The 20713-nt window shown below is 38.1% G+C and overlaps 1 protein-coding gene across 13 annotated transcripts in view; it reads right to left on the bottom strand.

Moving 5' to 3' along the window:
• LOC110455629 (disabled homolog 2-interacting protein-like) overlaps positions 1 to 20713 on the bottom strand; it is a 241543-nt gene that overhangs the window by 87914 nt on the left and 132916 nt on the right. For 9 of the 13 annotated variants that reach the window (XM_021505855.1, XM_021505856.1, XM_021505857.1 and 6 more), the window contains one exon: positions 1387 to 1496. In XM_021505855.1, the coding sequence (XP_021361530.1) occupies positions 1387 to 1496 (110 nt within the window). Of the gene's footprint in view, positions 1 to 1386; positions 1497 to 1900; positions 2046 to 10112; positions 12102 to 16920; positions 16970 to 20713 lie in introns of those variants that run through there. The other 4 variants (XM_021505866.1, XM_021505862.1, XM_021505868.1 and 1 more) reach the window with 4 other exon arrangements.

The raw sequence follows: 20713 nt of genomic DNA, 5'->3' as shown, positions 1-20713 counted from the left end.
TTGTGGTTACCTATCAACAGGATACATCAGGTTCCTGAGGCTACACAGCACAGACACTTAGTATCACAAACACCTACACACATCAAAAGTCAGGCATGGTGTGCTCTCTTTCCAGAGGCAACTTTCTTCAATTCTTAAAAATTAGATGTGCCTTACTGATAATCAAAATAAAGTGCAAGTTATTTATTCTCAACTAAACTTTTATTTTATTTTTAATTCTGCAGAAAGATGTGGAAAAGTAAGCATAATTATTTGTGAGACAAGGGAGGTAACTCTAATATCATTTACCAGTAAAATTGAGACTGAAGTATAGTATCTATTGTTAAAATAAGCTGAATGAATAAGTTTGACCAACTGTCAAATAAGTCTGACCAACTATCAAATAAGTTACCCACCTGTCTTATAAGAGCTGTACTTATTGGACAGTTGTGACATCACATTCTAGAGAACTTTACCTACTGCAAAGTTGTATATCTTATAGTATGACAGGCAAACATTTTGGTAAAAAGCCCAGTTATAAAATATGACATTTTAAAGTTTGGAAAGCAGTATGCTGAGGTTTATGTTTTTTTTGTAGTTGAGTTATATTATAAACATTATCATGTAGTAGGACGAGGAAAAGTGATAAAGATAGTGCCGTCGCTAGGGCTCAAACCCTCGACCCTTGGCTCTCCAGCCCGATGCCCTACCGCTGAGCTAAAGGGAAATTCCTTACAGCTCACGCTTGTAAGGCAACCTAATCAATGCACATCTTTTACAATCATGTATATGGTAGTAGATATCTAAAGTATGGTCGCGTGGATACCGTAAGAGTTGGTCATAATCACAACTTTGACGGCTACCATTGCCATCCTACCTACGTCAATGTGATGCACTCAGATGCTATCCCTATATAAACATTTATTTAGGTAGCGTGTTCCAGAAAACCTATCAAGTTGGTTAAAGATGAAAATTGCTTCATAACATTCACTAGCGTTGAACTTTAATGATGCAGATTTTGGCAGTCTGCATGCTGAGTTTGCCAAATCACCAAAATTCATTTCCACAAAAAGTCCCCACTAACAATAATCATTATAAGTATATTAGGATGTGTTTGAAGACTGTTGGCATTACATTACTATTGCCAGTGATGCATTTTACGTTAGAACTTTTGTTAGACAGGTATAGACAGCTGACATTGTACAAAGTCCTCACGAATAATAACCATGCTGTTTAACTCTTGTAAACAAGGAAACAACAGGAAACAGAATCATTCATATCTGAAATTCAGGATCCCAGAGTCTTTGTTCAGTCTAGCACTAGCTGTATCTTCTAGTCTTAATATAGAAAACATGTCTTAACAAAGATTACATACAAATCCACCACATTCTGCAGTAACGTACTCACCGCTATTTTGGACGGTGTGGAGGTGGTGTCCATGTTTTCTTCGTCCAGTCCAGCAGAGACCAATGGCATACTCCCTCGGCGCTCATGGACTATCTTCTCGTAAGAAGAGTCTGCAAGTTTAAAACAAACATAAGTATTACTCTCAGCATCTAACAAAAATGTTACAAGTATCTTCTCATTAAGTAAGAATCTGCAAATGAAACAGTAATATAACGCATAAAAAATGTTAAAGAGTACAGGAAATCTCATCATAAGGAAATAATTTTATGTAGTTCTTAAGACAACCCACAGTGGTCACCTCCAGACACTTTGTAAGTAGGACTAACATTGTGGAATGTTACAAAGCATCACAATGGGTGATTGATATTTCTTGGGAAGGATTCAAGCTCCTTCTTATACATGTCTTCCTTGATGATCCCTACTAATGGAATCTGATATCACATCACAATGGAATGTCCTGTAATTGTCCTAAAATGTCCTGAGATTCCGCATTCTACTGGAAGGACATTGTTACCTACAGCTCTAGACCTGTTTCTTTGGTCAGTCTGTTGTCCTTACTAGATACCAGAGACTGGAATAAGGTCAGTTGTCCTTCTATGTGAGGACACCAACCACTACAGCTGTCAAATCTCTGCTCTTCTCCGAGGAGGACTTAGTGAAGTGGATAGCTTTTAACATCTCCTGTTGATGTGCTACAGGAATGTACTAGTACACAGTCATACAGTGTCAATGTAGGTCCTAAGGGATCTCAAACAGGCAGTCCCTTCTCTTAAGTACACAAACCGCAAATTAAAGTTATACCGAAGAAAATATTCTACACTTCTAAACTATACAGTAAAATTCATGACCTAGTAGCTAATGTAGGTCTTGATCTCCACATATTAAACCTCCTAAAGACTATGGACCCTGTATAAACCTGGGGATCCTCACACAAGTGACTTCTCTACCATAGGCCGAGTTAACATATCATTACCTTACGGGTACCTTAGGATTAAATATCAAATATTGTAACCATGTACCAATAATATATTTCGAAAAGGTTTCTCTAACATCATACAATTACACAGGGTTACATTAACTTAAACTGTTTATCCTTGTTCAAACTTACAATGGTTGCTAGATCATGACACAACCCCTACAACTGTCCAACACTGAATACTGAAAATTTGTATTTACTCAAGAGGAAGTGAGGATAAAGGGAGATTACCAGAGTTGACAAAGGTAAATAAAGTGTTCGGACAGGAAACCTCACTGACAGGAAACCTCACTGACAAGTGTGAAAAGTCATGTTACACCTGTATGACCTGGTGTCTGTTTTTAAACTAACATCACACTGACAATGATGTTGACTCGCCACTTATCCTAATCATAGATCAAACAGGTAGGCTGTATCTACCTGATGCTTCTTGTTCACCTGTAATTAGCCATATTATCACCTGTGGAGTGAATAGCTAGAATGTTAACAGAGCAAGGAGTAAGATTTCATGCATAAAGGAAACCTGTGCAGAGAGAACAATTCCATGAACAGAACAACTTCATAAACAGAACACCTCCATAAACTGAATACTTTATAAATGACACATTCGTATGAAAGAAGCATCTAAGTAAATATCTTTGTTAAGGTTTTACATTCTCACAAAAGCTAATGTCATCTGAAGACAGGGCCTGTAAGTAAATAACACATAAGTGACCTCTACATAAACAACACCTCTACATTAACACCACCTCCCCATGAACAACACCTCTACTTAAAGGACACCTCTATGTAAAAGACACCTTCACTTCAATATACCTCTATAAAAATGACACTGTTAAAAAAAGGACACTTTCAACTAAAGGAAATCTCCTTATAAAGACAATATAAACATAAATGACACATCTAAATAAAGAACAACTCAACATAAAGGACACCTGCACAGAGACACCTACATATAGGACAACTACACAGAGACACCTACACAGAGACACCTACATAAAGGACACCTGCACAGAGACACCTACATATAGGACAACTACACAGAGACACCTACACAGAGACACCTACATAAAGAAGGATACCTGCGAGACGCCTACATAAAGGACACCTACACAGAGACACTTACATAAAGGACACCTGTACAGAGACACCTACATAAAGGACACCTGCACAGAGACACCTACATAAAGGACACCTGCACAGAGACACCTACATAAAGGACACCTGCACAGAGACACCTACATAAAGGACACCTGCACAGAGACACCTACATAAAGGACACCTGCACAGAGACACCTACATAAAGGACACCTGCACAGAGACACCTACATAAAGGACACCTGCACAGAGACACCTACATAAAGGACACCTGCACAGAGACACCTACATAAAGGACACCTGCACAGAGACACCTACATAAAGGACACCTGCACAGAGACACCTACATAAAGGACACCTGCACAGAGACACCTACATAAAGGACACCTGCACAGAGACACCTACATAAAGGACACCTGCACAGAGACACCTACATAAAGGACACCTGCACAGAGACACCTACATAAAGGACACCTGCACAGAGACACCTACATAAAGGACACCTGCACAGAGACACCTACATAAAGGACACCTGCACAGAGACACCTACATAAAGGACACCTGCACAGAGACACCTACATAAAGGACACCTGCACAGAGACACCTACATAAAGGACACCTGCACAGAGACACCTACATAAAGGACACCTGCACAGAGACACCTACATAAAGGACACCTGCACAGAGATACCTACATAAAGGACACCTGCAAAGAGACACCTACATAAAGGACACCAGCGAAGAGACACCTACATAAAGGACACCTGCACAGAGACACCTACATAAAGGATACCTGCACAGAGACACCTACATAAAGGACACCAGCGAAGAGACACCTACATAAAGGACACCTGCACAGAGATACCTACATAAAGGACACCTGCAAAGAGACACCTACATAAAGGACACCAGCACAGAGACACCTACATAAAGGACACCTGCAAAGAGACACCTACATAAAGGACACCAGCGAAGATACACCTACATAAAGGACACCTGCACAGAGACACCTATATAAAGGACACCTGCACAGAGACACCTATATAAAGGACACCTGCACAGAGACACCTACATAAAGGACACCTACATAAAGGACACCTACATAAAGGACACCTCTACATGAAGAGACTCACATTCTACTGAGAACTTTTACAAAAAGGACATATGGAAGAAATTCCACTGACTACAAAGCTCCAACACTGAGATAGAAGGGAAGTAACTCTTACTGCTTTATGTGTATCCAGCCTAAAACAACAGACGGATCAATTAACTCCTAATAACAAACCTGCCTGCAATGATTCCACATGGCTGTGCACTAACTATTCATTCCTTTAAGGCAACGACCATAAAAACCATAAATGCAGACCAACTAATGGTCATTAGCCACAGATAAAATCTGAATTGTTAATTCAGCTAGAAAAGATTTAAAACTTTGATGGACTGACGGAAGATAAAAGTGGTGTAAGTGACGGAGAGCTGGGATCAATACTGCACAAGGTCAGGACGTAGGGATGTGAACATACAACACTGTTACGGCCAAAACTTGCCACATACATGAATAACGCTATTTTATTATTTCCGTACAAGTATCGTATGTACAAGCCACTGTGTAGTAGGGGTCTGGTTTATAAGCTTGGTCATCTCCATTAGGATAACACTGTGTGTGGACTACACAGCCTATCCATCGTCAGCCCTGACAGATCAATCAAAATCACAATTGTTGAAAATGTGAACAGAGAAAGAAGAGATTAGAATGTAACAATAGAATATACAAATGGAACGCTTTGTACAGAACGTAGCGTGTGTAAACCAGGCTAAGATAAAGTAGACTCTTTACAACATAACAAGATCAATACAATGTCATGTGTTCTTTTATGTTTCCTACAGAGAGAAACACAATTATTGAGAAGTGTGTACTGCTAGTCCCCATCGTGTTCTTCCGATTCCCAAATATAAATTGGTTCATCTTGTCGACCATAAATTCCTCAGCATATAGCCTTCATCTTTAATTTGATGTGAACAGATGGGGCAGGCTACATCGTGTTACGGTAGGGAACAGCCTGTATTCTAGTTAGTGTGTACTTGAGTGAACATCAATCTGTTTCTGTTAGGTCTGCAGATCTATGTCAGACAGTGACACTGAGACATCCCTAAATCCAGCATCGCAGAGCAACCAAGACAAAGTCGCAGCACAAATACTCAAGGTTTTACATTAGCATAAAAGACATGGTCATAGCACAAGACCAATGCTTACAGCGTAACGCAAACTGTTACATAATAAACTCTACTGTCAGAGAATCAGTAAGACTATGACAGCAGACAACATCAGTGTTACCTTGTATCACCATACTATAGTATGCTAATTAGATATGTAAAAACTCTGCACACCATTGGAGATGGCCTCAGTTCTTCTATTGACATTTTTAATGTCAGTTATCAATCAAACTCAACAACCAATCAGATTTCAGAATGCTATAGCCAAGCACGCATCAGATTTACACAGCATTGAACTTGGTCTCGTGCAATCTCCATAATATGTATCTGCCTCCCAAACTTCATCATTGTACCTTGACAATATTTACCAGTATGTAAGTTATTTTACTGCAACTACCAACCAATAAGGTTGCAGTAATTAAATATGCATAAGATCTGTTCAGCAAGGAAATGGACTTAAGTTTTACTTAGACCAAGTTCATGAAATTTCTTAACCGAGATATTTTTCCATAGCTACTAAAGGCATCACTCAGGAAAATCTTAACTAACATCTGAAGAATGTACAGAAAACTGGGGTCAGATTTAGTGAAAGAGACATAGGCAATTTCCACTAAATATAACTTTCGACCTCTTTTCTCCTCATACATATGTATCTCACAACAAAATTTCATTGAAATTGTACCATATTTAGCGACGTAATTGATCAGAAACCAAATGTCTACCACACATAATGTACATGTATGGACAGATGGAGGCTGTATGTACTACAACCTGTCTTTGAAGTGTTAATATATGACTTGATTGAAGAATGCTTTTTTTTTCGAGTAGCAAAGATATGAAAAGAAAGGGAAGAAAAAATTAAAATATAGGAAGAGATAAGAAAACCCAGTAAGGCTTAGATGGATTAGGTTTGGGGGGACTATCATGCTATATCATACCAAACTTTACACTTGAACATTTTCTGAGATCCTTTTCTTTCTTTGAAGGAAGAGGGTAGCTGACATGTTAAATCTAAACATAGGAGTGTTCCCCTGAATGTACTAGCAGACTCAGTATTTGATTTACTGAGAAATCAACAGCAGAAAATCATTTTGCACTCTATTGTTGGCTGGCAATTGAAGGGAGCAGATACATAAAACAGTAACTAACAACCCTGCCAGACAACCTGGCAGGAACAGAGGAAACATTCATCGAACAGGATAGAAACAGTTGGAGACAACTGTAGAACATGGAAGATCTCAGGGAATAATAGCAGTGATCTGAGTCCCTGTAAATATCGTAAAGATGTCTGTACATCAGTCTGTATGTAAATGTACCATGTACTAAACTGGACCCTGTATAAACAGTACACCTGTATAAACCAAATATTCACCAACTAAAGATTTACACCCCTATGTACATTAAACCTGTGTTATCTGAACCATTTCCACTACAGCAATCTCATTAGTGTTCAGTTTACACAGGTGTAACTGGATTATTTAAACACACATAAAAGAATAAAAGTGATAGAAATAATTTATGAATAGGAGAAAATTACAAGGTACTATAGTCATATCATTGAGTCCTTGTCTGAGAACCACGGCATGTTGGATCTGTACCTCGAGCTAACCCCGTAATTACCTCCCGGTCATCACAGCCTATTCACTAGCCCTAATCAAGTTTCATGGCCTGATAATGTTTTATTGCTATTCATTTGTTCCTTTTTCATTCCAGCACCTTAATGTCAATCCGATATTTGTGTTTAAAAATTCAACATAATTTGAGACATGTCGAACAGTCCCAATCAATAATCTGACAAAACTAACAAAAACACGAAACATTAACGATTATTTTAATGTTTCAGACACATTGAAATTGTAGCTTAGAGTGGGGCCCATTTAGGGGTGGGGTGGAGGGGGGATCCTCTACATCGATGTACATCAAACAGGGACGATTAAATGTCAGTTGACCGAGTACAAATCTGCTGATTCTAAACCAAATCATCAACTCTTCTGGTGAAAATTACAAAACTAAAATACTTCATTTCATATGTCATTTCGAAACCATATAATTATGTGTTACGCAGTACTACATACAGAATTAGTCAACATTTGGCAATGGTGATGGTATACCATATGAACCCAATGGTGTTTTATCTCTCTTTACAAAAGGGTATATAATGACTTAGAATTTTTAAAATCCAACAGGATTAAATATTTATAAACTAGTGTCGAATATAAGCTGGACATTTTATTGAATATGCACAACTTTCATTAAAGGAATTAAATAAAATAAGGGCCTGTATAGATATGTCAAAATAAAGTATTGTTAAGCATGATATTGTATATGGCTTTAAGTTGAATGCATTGCGAATATAAAGTGCCTTTTTTTACTGTTTTTACTTCTAGGTATGGCCTGGATCTATTTCCTGTCTTTGATGACTCAATTTGAATTCTCATCACCCAAGCAAGCAATGGTTGGGGAGGTGGTTCATGGTGGCTGCGATCCTGACGTAAGGCCATAATATTACCGGCCACACTAAGACATGTATGGTGACACTTACTAAGATGGATGTATATTAGCTCTCAATAAGACCGCTATATACTATATGATTACCCTGGGTATATATCACCCGAGGTGCCATCACTATGGTCCTCGGGTCGGGTACCAGGCAGAACTGGCAAAGACCACCTGAAAGGACCCAGGGACCTATTATTGATCCTTTTAGAACACAAATGACAGGCCACGACTCAATTATTGATGTTAATATCAAATTACAATTGCTTAATCCATAATCGGTTTTATATAAACATCACAATTGTTGCTTTGTAAATATGTTACTTTCAGGTAAACCTTTGAAACCATGAGACACTTTCAGTCTAGCCGGTATAAAACCTCCCATAAATCATTTACACGAGACACTACTAGCCTTGTAGTGGTAAAAATGTCTCACAAAATCTCCTTCTGTAAAGTCTGTGGTCAGTAGATGACCAACAGAAGATGTCTCACCCCCTATCCTCATGTTATGTCTTCAGTGGTCAGTAGATGACCAACAGAAGATGTGTCCCTATCCTCATGTTATGTCTTCAGTGGTCAGTAGATGACCAACAGAAGATGTCTCACCCCTATCCTCCTGTTATGTCTTCAGTGGTCAGTAGATGACCAACACAAAATGTGTCTCACCCTCTCTCCTACTGTTATGTCATACTCTGAGTAATAAAACAGCTAACTCAATTACACCAATATGCTGACACACAAGATCTAACCATTACATAATAGACGGTAAACCCAGTACAGAGACCACTGCAGATTTATCATAGACGGTGCATATGTATTGATTGTTACAGACTTCATAGTTTGCTTCTCACTTTAAATGTCTAGGAGAAGCTGTTAACCAATTTTCCAGTTGCAGAGTAGGGTTTAGATTGATGATGCATGGGACTTGTGTAATTGCTAGTCAATAGTTAGATCTCCATCACACAATACTGGTATAAAACCTAACACTGTAGACTTGCTGTGGGAACCAGGATCCCTGTCTCTATCCAAATACTCCAGCTAGAATGTTTTCTATCATATCACAGTGCAACCTGTAAAATCTAAACCCTGTATAATCTGGATATCTAAATGGACCTGTATCTGGTCTCCTACTCTATATATAGGATCTAACATGAGTTTCCATTTCACATGAGATTTATGAAATGAGTCTAAGAATTTTTCAATTTAGCAAGCCTCTGACGAACTGAAATGAAAAATTTGTGACAACTTTCATAAATTTCAAATGAAATGAAAACATGTGTAAGATCCTTTTTATCACATAATCAAGATTTGTATCCTTTATTTGGGTAAAACATCAATTTTCATGCAACCTTGAAATGTAAAAAGCCGCCATTTTGACTCCAGCGCGTAAGTCTGTGACGTCATGTACTTGTCCTAGGTGTGACGTCACAATTGAAACAATTGAAACTTACAACCAATCACAGGGCTAATAGGTCACATTACATTGGTTAATATGCAAAAAATATTACATGGGTTAATATTAACTGGATAACATGGTACATTATGTGATCAATATTTTATAATTGTATAGATTACATAAGTTTCCCTGTAGTACCAGCATATTGTCATCCTAATATCTTCAAGCCTTAAACTTTTTCTACATATTGGACATCAGAATGGTATCAATATTGTTTAAATTATGTTTCTTACTTGTTGAAGATTCTCTTGTACTTGAGTTGCTTTATATTTTATTGGTACCCATTTGTGTAACTGGGCAGACTTAAGTATCTTTAACCTATTTGGTAGAAATCTACCCCAGATCTGTATATATATTCCCATACCTTTCTACAAATAAACCAGATCTGTATATATATTCCCATACCTTTCTACAAATAAACTCTCTATTTAGATAAATAAAATCCTGTCAATCCTAGTGACTTAACTAGATTGTCACTATACTTACTTTCATCATCCTCTATATCCGGACTGTCCATTACATTGTACGGACTATCCAGTCGGAAATCGGAACTGGATAACAGGGAACGCTGGTCACTCCCAGACGACTGGTCACACCCGCCAGTCAATATACTGGCCCTTTTGAGGAATGTCATATTACCTGAGCGGGAGTTTGAGCGGACCTTGTACCAGCCATCTTTACACTTAAAACAGCTACAGAAACACTCCATGGCTGTGTGGTCTACATAATCACCAACAAACAGTGAATCCCGCTAATACTAGCAAATCTCATGTCTTTTGTTTCTATACAGTCCATACTTGTCCCATGGAGTCTAAATATTAAGACCAAATAGTCTCTCCGATACAGGCGAAACTATTATCTCTTTTGTTTCAAAACAGTCTTGCGCATCCTTACATTAAATAAGATTACGGTAGAATTTACTACTTTTAAATCCTTTGTTTCGAGGCGATGTGTATTTCGACCGCTCCTAAACAGCTTTAGATAGTCAACGTAATAGCACCGCTCTGCTTATCCTAGAAAATCTCTGCAGTATGTTGTTTCAAAACAGTTTTATAATATGTAAGATCACACTAACAGAGTAAATCAAACTTGAGACTTTGAAACAATAAAGCCTGCGTATTCTGACAGCTTCTTAACACTTTTAACAAATGTTTCTGTTGTAAATGACTCCTTCCATTGGAGAGTTAAATGAACAGGTAAAGTGGTAGAACACAGAGGTAATGACAGTCCAGTATCACTGTCACCACAACGTTCTTCATTCTTCGGGTCAACGAGTTCCACAGGATGACAGGATTTTTTGTCTCTGCACTGCATACTGCACAGCTCAAATAACAAGTTCCCTTTTAATCTGTATGGTCCGTGTGTGTTGAAATACTTGATTTGTTTAAAAGAATAAATTAGCTGTGGTTCACTCCTGGAGAAAAATGGCCAATCCCAGGATCAATAGGGAAAAGGTCATAAAAAATATCCGTCAATACATATCAACACAGCTATGCTGAAGCCAGTGTTCGGTAGTTAAACATGGGCAGACTTAGCATTAAGGACTTGATGTTTACTTATATAGGGTGCAACTACAAGTCAGGGTCGCTATCTCTACACATTTAACATTATAAAAACTTTATAGAATTAACCTTTCCTTTGATTATGACATGATGCCGTCAGTTTTTGTTCTCAATGTTCTAGATAAACAGAGGTTCCTGATATCTATCCAAAAAGCCTCCCCAGTCCTTTGAGGAGGCGTATCTCAGGTTATGTGAAGTACACAAAAACAGGTTTCTTTTGAAAAACAGTTTGATCCCAACTCCATCACAACCCGGAGGTGTATTGTACATGTATCAATCACAACATACCATATATACTCAATAAAGACGAAATCTTCAAACTCATCCTCAACTTCACTTGATTTCACACATCTCCTCTCCTGGAGACGTGACACTGCAGCATTCAAGATTGTACTCCCAAAAATGTTCACTGGTATAACACAGGAGCATCGGACATTCGTCACAACGTTCCTATCACTGCCACAAGATGGCACCTCTGTCACAACAGGTCTGCTGCCAGGTTCTTACCTACTCCACTGCTACATCGTAGATATAGCATGTTCAAACTTCATTTTCTACCCCACGGAAACTAAGAATCCAGTTGGAAGAGTGTATTTTCAAGCTCAATGCGAACGGTGTGGCGAGAATGCCCAAATATACTGTTACGACTACAGCTCAAATTTATAGGATCAGAAAAGCGTTCTACCAATAAAATTGCAGCAGGCGAAATCCTGAGTTATAGATCACCTAGCACTATATCACAAGGTAGGTGACTCGGATGGTTTTGGAGGTCAGGTTTATACCACTGAGGGTTAATTGTACAAGTATAACTGTCGGTCACGTCCACAATAAACAGGGATTACATATGAAAGATACCTAACTCGAACACACAGGCTGACTTTTATGTTCAAATCCTAGAGTCTGTCTTTAAATACTATAGTTCATACTTTCAAGCATTGCAGATTTTTTGTGTGTGATCTTAGTGGTGATTATAAATGTCTGGAAGACATATGTACTCAGTCACAGCACCAAAAATGTCACTAATAGATCCACAGCTAGAATTTCACATCAACAGTGACAACAAAAGGCCCACACACAAATACATCCAAGTGTGTGAACTCTATCCAAGATTAATATAAGTTTGTAGATCAGACATCACCATTCACACAACACCTAACATCTATGTATCTCCACACTCGGTGTGTATTTCCCTCGTACAGGTATCTCTGATCACCTGCATGTCTATGACGGAGTGTAAAAGCTGATAGGATTCATGGCACCCTGCGGACCAGAGAAGACTGTTAATTCTTAATACCTAAGACTCGTTCCTACCCAGTCCCTGCTTCACATGTGTAAACATGCAGCGACTGTCCCCCGAGAATGGTAATCCTTCGCTTCCATCAATACTATTTTTCTGCCATAAAGCTGTGGGTGATCTTTTTATAATAGCTGTTTAAGGTCTTCACAAAGATGAGTCAAAAAACCACTGACATAACTTCAGCAGAACATAACCATGGTGTACTGTGACGTTGGTGAGGAGGAGGAGGAGAAAGGCTCCCTGCCTCGCTGTACATACAGACGCTTTACGCGATATTGATTCTGTCCCGTTTATTAGGTTTTTTATTTATCTTAATTTTCCACTGAATATCAGCTTTTCACATCGAAACATGCTACAAAAGAGCATAAAAGTTTAACAAATAGCTGGGCCTTTTTTTCCTGCTTTAATTTACGGTTTGCTATCAGGCTTGAGTGATCTGGATATTAGATATGCTAATTTTTTCACTTCCGTTTCTACACCAGACATCAATAATAATTTTACCTGTTGTGTGCACACATGAACAATTCCTACAGATTCTCCCAGCACAAGGTTCAATCCTGTCAGCCTAGATCATAATTAAACATGTTTATATTGGCCCGATTTCTTTAAGCACAAAACATTTTGTAGTTAGTATTATATAACCTTGTAATCCAATGATTATAACAGAAATATGTTTATGGAGACTTAATGGTCGATTCAACAATAATAAAAACAAACATTTTCTGAGAAGTTTAAATGACATAAAGCTAACACTGAGAAGGTAATATAAAGCTAACAGGATCAGGCCTAGACTTAGACAAATTAGCACATCAATAGACTGGTGTAGGCCACAGCCGATATTTTGTAGAATGTCATGGTGAGCGAGGTAATTTTACAGACATCTGATCAACTATCACTGATTATGCAATGCATGTCTGTATCATTGTGGCTAGGTAGGTTATTGACTATTAATATTACCGGTAGGTTCTATCTCGTACAGGTGTGTGTATAACCATAGGACTGACTGCACCCCTATACAAACACCCCTAGATAGGGTGACGTCCAACTCGCAGTAAACCAGGGCCTTGGGAGACCATCCCTTGGACAAATACATGTGGTACGTACTGTGGTCAATCTTGACAGCTAACTTTTTTCTTGAGCTTATATATATCAGCATGTCATACCAGGTATATAGTAAAATGAAGCCCTGCAGGGAACCAATATATTTGGATGGTTGTCAAGTGGTAAATTTGGAGTCACATTGACATTCTGAAATAGAATGTCTATTTATGAAAGAAACAGTTATTTATGATAAATAAATTCAATAAATACATTCAAAAACAGACTTGATAAACACTGGATTGATCTGGAACTGAAATACAATTACAGAGCTAACATGCTTTGTTAAACATGTGACATTCCTAACTGAACCCTCATATAGGTGAACAGGAATGTAGTTTTGTGAAAACATGTTGGAGTCCAGTACAGAAAATCATACAGATCCTGTATTCGAAGATAAACTTAACTTTTAAATTGTTGTAGTGGCAACCAAAACCAAAAACAAAATGTAGGTATAAGGGAGGCAACTCTTACAACCTTATCACCATCTGTTGAAATCCACACAAATGACTGTTGGCAGCCTATCCTAGCGACCCACGTTCAATGTGAACATGGCACCAGTCCAGTGAGGGAAATATGCTAAACTAGGGTAGGAATATTGAAATCTGCTGTTTCTTATTCAGTTATTTACACAATCTCCATATTGGCATGCCTGCCACAAATAGACCCACTGTATAATTAGCACATTTCTGAGTACCCTAACTGCACTTTAGGGAATCTAGGCTGACCACTTCATAGTGCTAATGTACTCATCAATGAACTTTGACCGACCCTCAATTCTGGGTACCTATCTATGCTGAATACACTACAGTCCTAATAGACCCTAAATATCTAATTCCTGTCTATTATAAGTAACCCCCTGTCTAAGGTGTCTATAGAACCCCTGTCTAAAGTGTCTATAGAACCCCCTGTCTAAGGTATCTATAGAACCCCCTGTCTCTAAGGTGTCTATAGAACCCCCTGTCTAAAGTGTCTATAGAACCCCCTGTCTAAGGTATCTATAGAACCCCTTGTCTAAGGTATCTATAGAACCCCCTGTCTAAAGTGTCTATAGAACCCCCTGTCTAAGGTGTCTATAGAACCCCCTGTCTTAAGTGTCTATAGAACCCCCTGTCTAAGGTGTCTATAGAACCCCTTGTCTAAAGTGTCTATAGATCCCCCTGTCTAAGGTGTCTGTAGAACCCCCTGTCTGAAGTGACTATATAACCCCCTGTCTAAGGTGTCTGTAGAACCCCCTGTCTGAAGAGACTATAGAACCCCCTGTCTAAGGAGTCTATATAACCCCCTGTCTAAGGTGTCTATAGAGCCCCCTGTCTAAGGTGTCTATATAACCCCCTGTCTTAGGTGTCTATAGAACCCCTTGTCTAAAGTGTCTATAGAACCCCCTGTCTAAGGTGTCTATAGAACCCCCTGTCTGAAGTGACTATAGAACCCCCTGTCTACAGTGTCTGAAGAACCCCCTGTCTTAATGAAAACCAATTTGTAAATACTGTGGCTGATTGTAGTTAGTACGAACAGACAATTTACTTTGTTTAAGAGATTATTCGCTGTGTCATAGCAACAAGATTGTGACAAAACAACAAAATTCTGTTAGATCACTGTTCTTGTCTAGTGCATAAATACTTGTATGATTTATTCATTATAAAACGTACAATTTTGAGATGTCATCCTGGTAAAATACTAGCTGCATTCGACTGTCTCAGCTAGAGAAAATTTCTCTTTAGCTCACTCGGTAGAGCGTAAGACTAGTAAGCATACCAGCATGTAAAAATATTTTATTCTTAAACACTTTTTTGCGCTTATGAGTTTGTTTGTGACTTTGTAGTTTTCCTTTAAACCCTTAAATGGGCTACCGATTCAAATACCAACTGTCCTTTACATTTACAATTAACTGTGCCCGACTCTCATACCAGTAACTTGTTTACTGGAACTACGTGTTTAAAAGGAAATCTGTTCTACAATGAACTGTGGTCTACCCTATATACTAAGTCCCTGTCTATAAGGAAAACACATCTACAATGAACTGTGGTCTTCCCTATATTCTAGGTCCCTGTCTATAGTGACCACCTGTCTATAAGAAAATCACATCTACAATGAACTGTGGTCTTCCCTATATACTAGGTCCCTGTCTATAGTGAGCACCTGTCTATAAGGAAATCACATCTACAATGAACTGTGGACTTCTCTATATTCTAGGTCCCTGTCTATAGTGACCACCTGTCTATAAGGAAATCACATCTACAATGAACAGTGGTCTTCCTTATATACTAGGTCACTGTCTATAGTGACCACCTGTCTATAAGGAAATCACATCTACAATGAACAGTGGTTTTCCCTATATACTAGGTCCATGTCTATAGTGACCACCTGTCTATAAGGAAATCACATCCACAATGAACTGTGGACTTCCCTATATACTAGGTCCTTGTCTATAGTGACCACCTGTCTATAAGGAAATCACATCTACAATGAACTGTGGACTTCCCTATATACTAGGTCCTAATGTCTATAGTGAGCACCTGTCTATAAGGAAATCACATCTACAATGAAATGTGGACTTCCCTACATACTAGGTCCTTGTCTATAGTGACCACCTGTCTATAAGGAAATCACATCTACAATGAAATGTGGACTTCCCTACATACTAGGTCCTTGTCTATAGTGACCACCTGTCTATAAGGAAATCACATCCACAATGAACTGTGTTCTACCCTATATACCAGGTCCCTGTCTATAGTGACCACCTGTCTATTATAAAATCACATCCACAATGAACTGTGGTCTACCCTATATACCAGGTCCCTGTCTATAATGACCACCTGTACATATAGTGATAACTGTCTACCTTAACTGTCTGAATGAAGAATGAAAAACAATCATGCTTCTGTTACATAGTTTATGATGCCACTGAATACATGTACCAACAACCTGTCTACAGTGACCACCTTTCTACTGTGCTCATGTGATTAAATGTCTACAACAGTTCTTATACAGGATAACCAGTGTTTACATTAACACTGTACATTATAGAAACCTGCATACACAGAACCTAATTACAGTGGTTAATTATAAACATTTTCTCTCCCTATAATATGAATATCCAATATGCCCCACAACTTGATGTTTTGACAATGAAAGGATATTCAAAAGATCAGTGACAACTAAAAATAATGCCAATTTCTATTGAAGCTTGTTATTTTCTTCAAGTTTAAAATCCAGTTATGATCAGATCTATCGGCCAACATCTGATCATAGCTAACAAATGATCAAGAAATCACAATTTTTTGGAATAAAATGGAAGAAATATTCTTAAAATGACACAACAAAACTTAATTACCCCATAATCCGCGGATGTACTTGAGTAGCAGCATGCTGAGAATCCTCGTGTGACGTCTATCCACCGCCTCACAGAAAAATAATCGGTAACACAACACAAATTACGACATCCTTATTGCGTGCTAATCCGATCAGTCGAATGAATCAACGGCACATCTCACACTCACTTGTCTCCAATTTATGAAATTTATATCCTCATTAGGAAGATCAATTTATCACGGGAATCAAATACAGAAGTTTAGCTCACAAAGTTCCCTTCACTACAAAATTGTCATACCTAAAGTGAAGTGTCTGGATAGCAACAGTGTTGAAAATCAATGTTGTCTAACACACATATACAGGGATGGCCTTGATTGGAAGATAAAACACCAAAGTCTACAATTATCTAATTTTCTCATCAAGGAAAATTATCCAGATTAAGAATCGATACTGAAACGAATATTATATTCTGAGAAAGACGGATCACTAAAATTCTTAAATCCTGTTGATGTCTTTAACTTAACTACAAATTCTGACATTCCTTTAAATATCTATTTTGATTAAAAAGTCTGACACAATCGGGAATCAGCAGCTATAGTCCCCGGTAGAAAATTGTCCGATAAATCTGACTCATCTCATACGGGTGTCATAACTCCGTCATATTTGATATAAAGTTGTCTTACATTAATAATTCATACCTAGGCTAGACATTGAGAACAACTCCCCACCACACTCGGTCAATACGACACGATACAGGTGTAAGTTCTCCACACTAGTGCTGTATAACTGACACCTTGGTTTCTGTCACTGGACATCACTCGAGCAGAGATTCTCAACATTTTGTCCAAGTCTCCATGCTATCTTTCGACAATGAAAAATGAAGGATTGGCCATGATAACATTCAAGGAAATCGTACAACCAATTTCATTGATCTGGTGTGATCCCTATATGGTTTCCTCTGTATCACAAAATACAGTTTGCCTGTGTTAACAGTATCCAATTCCTTGACACCCTATCAATGAAATTATTCTAGCTCGGTTCATTTAACTAAAACAGTGTCAATTTCTTTCTATTTCAAGCAATTGTGTTTCAGAAAGATTTCCCACAATCTTGTAAAATATCTCATGATGAAAACATATAAAAACACTGGTAAGGCCTTGTAATGTTTTGGTGTTGATGTCAAACAGCTAATTTTGTTTTGCGCCCACGCAAAAAATCATAGTTCCAAGTCGTCGCGACCATTTCCTGCGTCGTCGGACGACCACACTTGCTGGTAAATTGATTGTCCGAGATTGAGCTACAGCCAGAAGTGAGCGTTGTAAATGTCCCTCATCTCCATCAGGTTTCCATGTAATTCATTTATATATCATACACGTTTTCACGAATCAATAGCCACGGACGAGATGTGACACGTTCAAACTTCACTGTGTGAATAGTCCTCTGATACTTGGCACAAGTCGATGTATATTGATGCATTTGTGCTGTGCACATTGACCAGACATTCATCCTAAATCATTTTTCAAGTCCAGCAAACAGATTCAAAGATCTAAGATCACCACCAGAACACTGGGATAGAAAACGTCTCTATCTACATCACTGATAAAATCACAAGTGTTTACAGACTGTGTCAATCCAACATCACAAAATCTTGTCCAGTTGTGGTTGAAATTGGTTCTCCATTATAAAAGTACCTAACCAATCACAATCATTGAATAAGTCTTTCATACAAATTCAAGCTTCACCCTTGAAATCTAAGTAAGTCAAGATTGACGTAATATACCATGATATTGTAAGATAGATAAAAACATATTCACCATTTCTTTGTTACTAAATGGATTATTTCCCCTGGGGAAATATGTCCATTTGGATGTTGCTTGAAATTTTATAATTGAAGGCAAACCACTTCTGGGAATTACCAAACCTCACGCACCAGTGGTTGTTATTTTTAAGTATTTAATTTCTAGTATCAAACTTTTCTACAGTAAATGTTTTAGTCATTTTCTCCCATAATATGTAGTGGGTAAATTCTGCAGTGCTGTTTGTTATGTTTCAGAATTCCATTAGTTTTTACTGTGTGTCAATAAGTCTTCTCATGTGCTCTGTAGAGACGTCCTTATCTAATAAATACACGTGGAATCGTGCTAAAAGGGCACGCTTAGTCGTCATACAACAAATCTGTCACACTTAATTCACCAGGATTGAAAATGCTTCCTTACAATTTTACTGGAGAAAAACAGCAGGATCTGTTTGTCATCTCCCTGAAATTGTATCGTAACTTTAAATAAGAAAATGTTATTCCTTAAATCCTGGATTCTGTGGTGAAGCAGCGAGTGTTGAGAAGTGGTACTCCCACGCTCTATTGACAGTCCATAGCTGTCTTCACAATAATTATAGTTCTCCAAAGACTTGCACCTTGGTTACAGAAATGAGTTTCATCTGTTTTATTCAGAATTACTATAAATAACCTCAAAAGTAGATGTTTCCATGACGTTGAGGAGACGTTCACAGGCACCAGTATAGCAACGTTTCTCACAAATCTCCTGTCATTCACTCCATGTCTGCCGATGATAATCCTGTCTAGAATAACCTCGAGCACAGAAATAGTCCAGTGATTTTTTCAATGTTCACAGTAAAATAACCATGACTGACCAGTGCATACTGACCATGCAGTTCTCTTGACCAGACCTGGCTTCACAGTGCTGTATCAGTTTACAGACGATACATATGTAGGGCTGTCTGCAGTGTGTTTGTTTTATCACAATAATAGGTAATGGATGGGATAATGGATGCATGTAAGGGTCAGACGTCCAGTCAGCGGTTATACATCTCCTGTAAATCAGCACCAATATGGCAGGGATCAGGCCTGTAGGGCGGTATTGCAGGGTGATCGGTTGGGAAGGGGAGATTATTTTCAGATAAATCACTTAGTACACACACAATGTAATGACACTATTGGCATGGGAATGTGTCCATATATAATTCTATTATAGTCTCCAACAAGACTAACCAAGGAACTGCTGAAATACATCTTTCTGTTGCCACTGCCAACAAGGTGTAGAATCTAAGTAACAGAATGCTGTATCATTGTGGTGCTACGTCGGCAGACTCCCTTTCAACAACTGATTTCAGATAGATTTGTTTCACTCAGTATTCATAGCTTATTTCCATGGAGAGATCAGTTCTCTTTTCCCACAGTATATAATTTTCGCAACTTCTGATATTTTATTATCACTGGTCAAATCCCCAAAATACTCAATACACCAATTTAACGATAGACCTCGCAATCATATAAGTGTCTCAACTGCTACATTAAGTCATCTATATTATGTAACTTATATATTTTCCCATTAGTTTGAGAGCCTAGTATGTTGTAAGAACTTGTGCCCAATCCCTCTGACTATTCAATGTCAATAAAATATGTCTGAATGAATTAGTTTGAGAGAAGATTGAGCACCAATTTCAGGTCTCCTAGGTACACAGGACACATGCACAGGACTCTGCATGTTCATTGTCCAAACTCAAAACTTCTAATGTTCACAAAATTGCATTTATCAAAAAATATCTCCTAAAACAGCTGGTGTTGGTACCACATACGGTACATATGATGTTGTTGTCTATTTCTCAAAACAGACACAGTTTTCATTATTGTCATCCATATCTCATTTACAAAATTTCTCCTGAAACACATCCATTTTGACAGCGAGTCAAATCAACCTTCCCTCTCAGACATTCCAATGGTGAACGACTTTACATGACAAGCTCATGGAACTGATCATTTTGATGATAAAGGTCCCATTACACATGATGTCAAATAA

Source organism: Mizuhopecten yessoensis, unplaced genomic scaffold, assembly GCF_002113885.1.
Source record: "Mizuhopecten yessoensis strain PY_sf001 unplaced genomic scaffold, ASM211388v2 scaffold8335, whole genome shotgun sequence".
Lineage (NCBI taxonomy): Eukaryota > Metazoa > Mollusca > Bivalvia > Pectinida > Pectinidae > Mizuhopecten > Mizuhopecten yessoensis.
Note: the sequence above shows the minus strand (reverse complement) of the source record. Positions and strands in the feature narration are given on the sequence as shown.